General features: G+C 41.9%; 1 protein-coding gene across 3 annotated transcripts in view; it reads left to right on the plus strand.

The window, feature by feature from the left end:
* PAFAH1B1 (platelet activating factor acetylhydrolase 1b regulatory subunit 1) overlaps nt 1-3,139 on the plus strand; it is a 67,857-nt gene extending 64,718 nt beyond the window's left edge. For all 3 annotated transcript variants that reach the window (XM_070772826.1, XM_019981113.2, XM_019981114.2), the window contains one exon: nt 337-3,139. In XM_070772826.1, the coding sequence (XP_070628927.1) occupies nt 337-410 (74 nt within the window). In that variant the 3' untranslated portion in view covers nt 411-3,139. The remainder of the gene's footprint in view (nt 1-336) is intronic.
* Nucleotides 3,140-9,194: the final 6,055 nt, after the last annotated feature.

Here is a 9,194-nt window from a genome sequence, read left to right on the forward strand (position 1 = left end):
ATTAGTACTAAGCCTTGAGCATAGTAAGCGTTCAGTAAATGGCTGCGTTGAGGCTGTCCCTGCTGTTAGAATTCAGTGTTTTTTCAACCTCAGTTGGAAAGAGGATAGTGGAGGGGGGGTATTTTTTTTTTTAGAGATTTAATATAAGATTTCATTGTTTCAGTTTCCCTTACCTAGTTGGTAAGCTTGTGATACATCTGCTTGGGGTGGATGTGTGGCTGAATAGAGGAAAAAATGGGTATTCCTCTCATTTGAACGTGTTATTTTGTGCCTTATTAAACATTGTTTGTGGCTCAGTCTGATTTTAAAGTGAGCCTTTTCTTTTTTTTTTTTCAGATTTCCATAAGACGGCCCCATATGTGGTTACTGGCAGTGTAGATCAAACAGTAAAGGTGTGGGAGTGTCGTTGATTGAGTCTCATTTGGCCCCTCCTCCCTTTTTTCCTCTGGATGCACTCTGATGATACCATGGTTACCCCATCGAGCTCTGTTTAAATAAATATTGTCCTTTCATGTAAATTATTCTGGATGTAGATTGAGCTTATTAAATGTTACACACAAAGTATTCATGCATGGTGAATCCAAATTGTATACTGTAAATTTACATACGTTGTCTAGAAGTACCATAGGGTTTAAAAACCTGGGCTGGCATTGGTCACACCAGGCCTAAGAAGGCAGAAGTTGAATAAATTGAACTAGGGCACTAAACTGAATAGTTGACAGTGTCATTTTATGTTGGATTATTGATTCCTGTTTTTCTTTCTGCTGTCTGTTGGTGCCTGACTTGATGGCCTCATTTGGGGGAAAGTGGTGGTTATTAGGGCTTTTTCTGAAATGTGTATCTATGTAACATCACTTAAGTGTGCTTAATAAATCTTCTTTAAGGATGTTAGATAATAAGGCTACAATTCAAAATCTTCTGAACCATCTATGTAATTAATGGGGATTACATATTGGAATTTTTGTCATGACACATTTGCCAAATCAATGGGATACATTTGTTTTGGCAGCCTATCAAGCAAAGGCTAGTGGTATCTTTATGTAAGAAAATGACTGTAAATCTGAAATAAGAAAAATCTCAGCAACTAATAACAAATCATTTATTTCATTTGGGTCTTACTGCTTTGTAAACAGGTTAAAAAACACTGTAATACTCTAAGCTTCTCTTTTCCACACTAGACACACTTCTAGTTGTATTCTCCATACTATTAGACTGTATAGTGATGTGATTCCCAAGTAGATTTTAATCTTCCCATTGAGTGTGTCATGGTACAAATCACTATTTGTTTTTGATGTTTTTTAGGGATGTGCAATGTGCATAACATAATGACAAAGAAATTTTGAAAAGGTTATGTTTGCCCATTTTAAGGGAGTGGGAGAAATAACAGCAGTTTGTTCTTCAACATGAATCTGATATCGATTTGAACTGTGTTTTACAAGTTTATTAAAAAAGACAGGGTTTAATGGAGCGTGCATAAAAATGTACTGTGTTTTCACCTTTTGTTTATATATAAATGTTTATGAGTATACAGGCCTATCTATAAGTGGATAAGTCTGTATATGTATATATATCACACACACATACAACCTCCATGTCCTTGGGTCCTGGGTTTTTGAAGAAGTGCTAAAACATAAATAGAATAAATCTTGCTGTGGAAATACCATGCTTTAGAACAAATCCTTTTTGATCCTAACGCTTCTGAAAACTAGGTCTGACTCTGGGAATTTTTCCCAGCTACAGAAAATCACTTCCGTTATCACCCCCACCCCCAATTTGGCTGTTGAGCATTTTACACATCCCTGATATGTTGTATATTGTGATCCAAAGTTACTACAAGTAGGTTTAAGAGAATTTTTATCTGTGACTTTGGAAACAATATTCCATTGCAAATTAATAAATAATCCCACTGCTTAGCTAACCAACATTTTTTTTTTAAGAAGGTCATTTGAAAAATTAATAGAACAATGAAATAACAAAGTTTAACAAATTTATCTTGGATTGCATTTATCCATTTGTGTAATACATGATTTTTTTTTATATTCTTTTTAGTATTCAGTGGAAATTTTGTTCCTGAAAAAGACAAAGGGTTAGAGTTAATGTGCTGTAGATACACACACAGAGAATAGGCCATATATTTACTAGAAGCAGCTTTATGTCTAGCTTGTGTCTTTTTGTTTGTTGGCTTGTTTGTTTTTAATAATTCCTGAGAGATGTCTCTGGAAGGAAAAGTGTTTTGAAAACTAATGACTATTTTTGAGGACAAAAATGACAACTTAAGCTAATTTCTTAAATACAGTAGGATAACTTTCAGGACAATATTGCCTCACAACCCTGCTCACATTGAGAAGTCTTTTTTTCGTTTCCCCTTAGCTGTTCTGACTGGATTTTTCTACAGAAGCTATGGAAGATTATCTTTGTTCTCGTTTGCTGCTATTTCCTGTCCTACTTTAAGAAATATAAATACATAGAAATGGTGCATCTTTAACATTTGTTTGTACATGTATAAATGTCTTGTATTTTAATTCGTTTTTAGCATGTAGCAACACGAATTGTTCAAGGGTAAGCCACAACATCTAAAAATCACTCCTAGATACGAACAATAAAGGAAAAAAAATGGTACCGATTTAGGAGGAAACAAAGCCGCTGTCGCTGGGTTTTCTGTGCAGCCTGCAGTGACTTCCGACACACGAGGAGAAGCTGTCACTGTAAACCAAGTCATCCTTGTTGGGAGAGCGCCACAGCCTGCTGCTTAGTTGAGTTACCAGACATCCTCCACTTCCGAAGCAGCGAACGTCGAATCTCAGGGATGGTCCTCAACTGGATCCAAGTGTAACGAGCCCTGTTTGAATAATGAGGGAGGGGGAGAGTGATCCATCCACAATCCGGAAGCAGATTTGCAGAGGTTTCCTGCACTGTTGTTTGACACTGCCCTGTTGATGCCCTTTCTTCCTGTTTCCTGTGTTTTCTCTGTCTGCTGTCTAACCCTGTGCCTTGCCTGGGATAAGTACAATGATGAGGTTACTGGTTTGGATTGTAAGTAGAGGAATTTATTAATTGGTTTAGAGGTTCACTGCTGCTTTGTCACTTTCTCAATCAAATTGGCCACTTATTTAAGAAATAAAAAGCTGGTAGAACTGCATCCTCCAATGATGATTGACCTTTTGTGTGTGTGAAAAACAGACATTCCAGTGCCACCCTGACATAACGTGCCCAAGACGTGCTGGCTGCACCCCTGACCGTGCGAGCCACAGAAGCTGGTTTTAGACATGGCTTGGGGAATAGTTGCTTTTTGACATGGCATCTTGCACTTTAGTAGGAGACTGAGACTGTCCTGTTTTGTCCATTGTGGTGTGACCTGTTGTGTGCCCAGAGCACTGCCGTAGAACTCACTAGTGTTAGCACGTCGTCCGGGCGGTGGGCGCTCTCTGTAGTCTCCGGAAGCTTCAGCTCTAGGTCACCAAGCCCAGTCTCCTTACTGTCAGTGCCCTGCTCTCCTGTTTGCCTCTTTCTGTTTCTATGTGAACTTCCAGATAATATCACTCGTTAAATAGTTTTTTTTTTTAATTTATTTAAAGAAAAACTATTTAGAAGAATATTTCGTTTTGTTGACAGTGGTGGCTTGATAATCCTTAAGCAACTGAAAATAAAATTGTCGAAGGAAACGGCACTGAAAAGATAGTTTATTCTCTGTCCAGCTGTATATAAGTCCAGTGTGTTAACTAATCTAGATGATGCAAAGAAGAATCACCTGGTAAGAGAAGCAACATGTACAAAATCGGTGAAAAAGGTTTCAGTTTTTTCCAGTGGGGTGGGGGGAGGGCAAGCTGGATTTACAAGTCACTACTGGACTGAACTGGCCTTTTAATCTTTCCACTCTATCATGTAAGTAGCTGCTTTCTTGTCCTGCCTATCCTCCAGGCGTCCCTAAAGCTCACTCTGAAGATGGTAGAAACAAACACACAATCTTCGAGTTTAGAAGTTGATCCTGACACTGACATGAAGGCGAACGTTGATTTCATGCGAACGAACAGTTACAGAGGTGGTGATTGGAGAAAACCGTTCCCCAGATTGTAAGAGTTAACTGAAGATATTGACACAATTAAAAAAAAAAAAATCAGTAAAGGAATGTATATAATATTGCTCTTGTGTTTTACAGTAAGATTTGTTGCTCTCAGACTGTGTAAAACAAGATTTATTCATGTTTTCTGCATATTAAAAAAATCTTATTGTACCAATTGGTAAACTATTAAATGCCTATAAAACTAGATGTGATTTTTATTTTTCCGGTCTTTTTGTGCACAGATTAAAAACCTTTTAAATTGAGTCCTAATAGGAAGCAGGGTTGTGTTCAGCACCAGTCATAGGGAGAGTAAGAAGCAAGTTGCTGGCAGGGCAGCAGGGCCTTACTTTAAGGACAGAGCCAGCACTGCCTTTGCTGTCCGCTTCCTTCACCTGATTTGTGGGAGGGAGCTAGGAGTACAGCTGCAGCGGCTCGCACAACCCACTGGGTCGAGCAGTTTTCTGAGGTTCTGCCCTTCCCTCCAGCAGCTATCTCTGATAGTGGCTACAGCTGAGGCCAGGAAGGACATTTTAAAACCCCCTTGCAAGGATTTGGTCCTGGGGTGGCGGTCAGGGCCCCCGGCGAGAAGTGACTCTACTGCCTTTTGTCTTGCTAATGAGTGAGCCTTTTTATTCTGCCCAGTGGTCTTGGATTCTTGGAGATAGTTAAATGCTCTTTGTGACCCCGTGGACTGAAGCACACCAGGCTTCCCTGTCCTTCACCATCTCCTGGAGTTTGTTCAAACTCCTGTCCGTTGAGTGGGTGATGCCATCCAACCATTTCATCCTCTGTCACCCCCTTCTGCCCTCAATCTTTCCCAGCATGAGGGTCTATTCTAATACTGTTTTAAGTTTGGTCAAAATGTACCAAGAATCCCAACCCTTTTCCCCAGATGCCCCATGGCTTTCTTTGTGCTGTCTTTTCATCCCTGTGCTGCTGCCCAGCTAGCATCCATAGTGTCTTTCAGGCCCCTGTGAGGTCTCAGCAAAGGACAAGTTGGTGACAGCTTACAGCCCAGCTGTCATCCTGCCTGTTAGGAAAGTGGCCTCTCTACCCCTGCCCCTCCAAATGAGAGGCTGGGCCAAGAGCACCAAGAACTTTGCTTGAAGATAAGAGATTGCTGGGTTTTGCAGCTTTTCCATTTCCTCACAGGGCTCTTTTCCCCTAGTCTGAGATTCAGATGATGAGCCTCACCACATTCCCTCAGGCTGGAGTTCCAGCTTGAGTGTCACTATGCTGAAGCGCACTTAGCTGTTCAAAACCCACACCCCCCAAGCTTAACAAGACTGATGGTTGCGTGTGTTCCTGAGGTAGGATGAGGTCAGGAAGACTTGCTGGAGAGCTGGTGCTGTATCCCGGGTGTGGCAGCTCTGTCCCTCTTAGTCTGGTGAACCTTGTCTCGCTAGTAGACGGGCAGTTCTCCACTGCTGAGGAAAGTGACTCTGCGCTCCCCATTCCAGTGTCACCTGGGGCCTCATCAAAAATGCAAGTTCTCAGGCACCAGCTTAGACCTACTATATCCGACAGTGCATGGGTACATGCTTCGTCGCTTCAGTCGTGTGACTGTGACCCTCTAGACAGGTGTGGTGGGGGTGTGTGTGTGTGCTCAGTTGTGTCCAACTCTTTGCAACCCCATGGACTGTATAGCCTGCCAGGGTCCTCTGTCCATGGGATTTTCCAAGCAAGAATAATGGAGTGGGCTGCCATATCCTCCAGGGGATCTTCCCAATCCAGGGATTGAACTCGTGTCTCTTGCATCTCCTGCATTGGCAGGCAGATTCTTTACCACTGTGCCACCTGGGAAGCCGATGGACAGGTGAGATCCAGCAAATCTATTGTAACAAACCATCCAGATGATTCTGATTCTGATAAGTTTGAGAACCACTGATCTAAATGGCTGAACTAAGTTTTCATTGAAGAAAACATTTAGACAAAGTCACTGGTCCATGGGCCCTCCAGCTGGGGTTTGAACTCAGACCTCTTTTTCACTGACAGTTTGACACATGGGTTTGTTCCTTTGTATTTTTTTTCTTCCCATTCCCGTCTCCAGTTTATTATTTCTTATGTAAACACATGGGATAGTTAACATTCAAGGAAAAAGGGCAAGGATTTTCTCTTACACCAAAGTAAAGAACTGCCTTTCCAAGATCTTTTATACATAAATCCAGTAAATGAAGGGGCTGAATGGAAACACTTCATTTTTTCCTCACCATATCAGAAACATAACTAAAAGTGAATTTTTGACTGAGTAAGTTCAACACTTAGCCATACTCACATTTAAAGACTGCATTTTCCTGAAACTGTTTAGACACATCATGCAGACAACTCATAGGAATGTGTTGAGATCACTCTTAACTAAAAATAAAAACCGTGACTTTCTCAAAACACTTTGTCATCATCCCCACTTGGTCACCAGTCCTCTGAAGTGATGATACCCAAAATTTGAATGCCTGTCAGGTGTCAACATGTCTCAACACACCCTCTTCCTCACATAGACCCCCCTGCTGGTGGATATTAGCACATTTTTACCTAAAGAAAACAGGATGACTTAGGGTGAGGCCATGCACGTGCCAAGGGTGTGGAGCTAATTAGAGAGTGAACTAGGACGTGAACCCAAATGCACTAGCTCTTTTCCCTCAACCGGTTCTGCTTATATTAAGCATAAGCATCTAATTAAGTGTAAGGAGGGCCTTCTGACATCTTTCAAATAAACATTCTTTAACCTTTTAGTAATACAGGAAAGACCCTCATCCCACCCACCCCTGAGGCCCTGTCACCATACAGCCAACCCCACTGTGGAGTGACCATTAGGAATGGGGTAGGTAGAGGCTGGGAATGGGTAAGAACTCGCCCACGCTGGCAACACAGAAAGGCTCCTCAGTCATTCTATCCGAAAGGACTATTCTTGGGGTAATTGCGCCCTGAATGGCCTGCATCTTAGTGAGTTCTTTAATCAATGGATTTGCCTGTTTAATGCAGTTGTTTGTTTCCATTTGAGGAGGCCCCTGGTCCTCTATAAGGTATCCTGGTCATGCATGCCTTGTTTGATTGCTAGTGTTGACACTGGAAGTAGGGACCAGAAAATACTCAGGCCACATCAGGATACCTTATTCTCACCTTTAGGATATGTAAGAATTACTCAACTAAGTCTACCAGTTCTCACAATATTCATATTTAAAATGAACATGATGCCACTGACGAGGGCTTAGTTTCCAAAATTTACAAACAGTTCATACAACTCACATAAAAACCAAACAACCCAATCAAAACAGGGGCATAAGAACTAAACAGACATCTTCCCACATACAGATAGCCAACAAGCATATGAAAAGATACTCAACAAAGCTACTAGAAATGCAAATCAAAACTATAATCACTTCACCCCCGTCAAAAGGCTATCATTAAAAAGATTACCGGGACTTAGTGGTGGTACAATGGTTAAGAATCCGCCTTGCAACACAGGGGATGCTGGTTCGATCCCTAGAAGGGGAACTAATATCCCACATGCCGTGGGGCTACTAAGCCACAACTAGAAGGTCTGTGTGCCACAATGAAAGATCCCATGTGACACAGTGAAGATCCTGTGCACTGCAACTAAGACCTGATGCAGCCAAGTAAATTTAAAAAATTAAAATAATAAATGTTGGAGAGGGTGTGGAGAAAAGGAAAAACCCCCATACTATTGGTGGGAATGTAAATTGGTGCAGCTGGTATGGAAAACAGCAGGGTGGTTCCTTAAAAAGGTAAAACAGTTGCCACATAATCCAGCAAATACCATGTATCTCTTTCTGTGGAATCTAAAATACAACACAAACGAACTTATCTACAAAACAGAAACTGACTCAGACACAGAAAACAAAGGTTGCCAAAGGGAAAGGGGGTGGGAGAGGAATAAACCAAGAGCTTGGGATCAGCAGATACAAACTACCATAAATAAAATACATAAACAACAAGGTCCTATTGGCATCTTCTCGACCCAGCAATGGAACCCAGGTATCCTGCATTGCCAGCATATTCAGAGCCACCAGGGAAGCCCCCATTGTGTAGCACAGGGAACTATATATTTGATATCCTTAATAAACCATAAGGGAAAAGAATGTGAAAAATAATACATAGATTTATCTATGCATAAGTCACTTTGTTGTACACCAGATAGACAACATTGTATTAATAAGTCAACTACTACAATTGAAAAAAAACAAACAGGACTTCCTGGTGATCTAGTGGTTAAGACTCCACACGTCCTCTGTAGGAAGCACGGGTTTGATCCCTGCGGGAGTTCTTCATGTAGCCTGGGTGTGGCCAAAAATAACTGAGTTTGGAGGGCAGGAGTGAGTAGAGGCAGATGATAGAACTTAATAACAATTCTTTTAAAACTACTTTTTAAGTTGCAAAAGTTAACACCATGTTAAAAGAAATGCAACCAGGGAAGGAAAGGAGAGCAGAAAGTGCAAGGCCAGCCTGGGGGCCAGGAGGAGGCGCAGGTGGGCGTGGCTCACACACCTTCAACCTCACCTCCATGAACGGACCTGCATGCCAGTTCTAACCCTTCCTGGGTGCCACTGTTCACCCTTGTGTAAAACATCGAACTCTATCGACCAATAGGAGAAAGCGTAGATTTCACACCTCTCTGTCTTTTATAAAACAGCCCCTTGTCATTCAGGTTGTCAAAAGGCACTGGCCATCGCTAATAAGCTTAAGGGATCAACCATGAAAAACGGGTCTCAGGTGACTGGACAATGGTAATTAAACCTGATCCTTTCTCAGCTTTTACAAGGTGATGCCCCCACGTTCACCTGCTGTGAGACATGTGACTAGTGTTCACAGGATAAAGGCTACAAGAATGGGTGCATGTTCAGAACACAACCAGGAGACTGTAAAGGGGTGGGAAGCGGGCGGGAGGGAGCATCGCTACGCAGCGCTTAGGAGGAAATCAGATGGATGTCAGGGACGTTTCTTCTAGTTGGCTCAAGAAAACTAACAGACATCAGGACTGGAATTTTTGTTTCCATAATGTCACACACAAAGCACTCTCCAAGTATTCAAAGAGGCATTCAAGTTCCGCACGAGGCTGCGCGCCTGTCTGCTCAGAACTACGGCTGTAGACACTTCTCAGGTCTCCCCACAACCCTTC

This window comes from Bos indicus, chromosome 19 (genome assembly GCF_029378745.1).
Source record: "Bos indicus isolate NIAB-ARS_2022 breed Sahiwal x Tharparkar chromosome 19, NIAB-ARS_B.indTharparkar_mat_pri_1.0, whole genome shotgun sequence".
Classification (NCBI taxonomy): Eukaryota; Metazoa; Chordata; class Mammalia; order Artiodactyla; family Bovidae; genus Bos; species Bos indicus.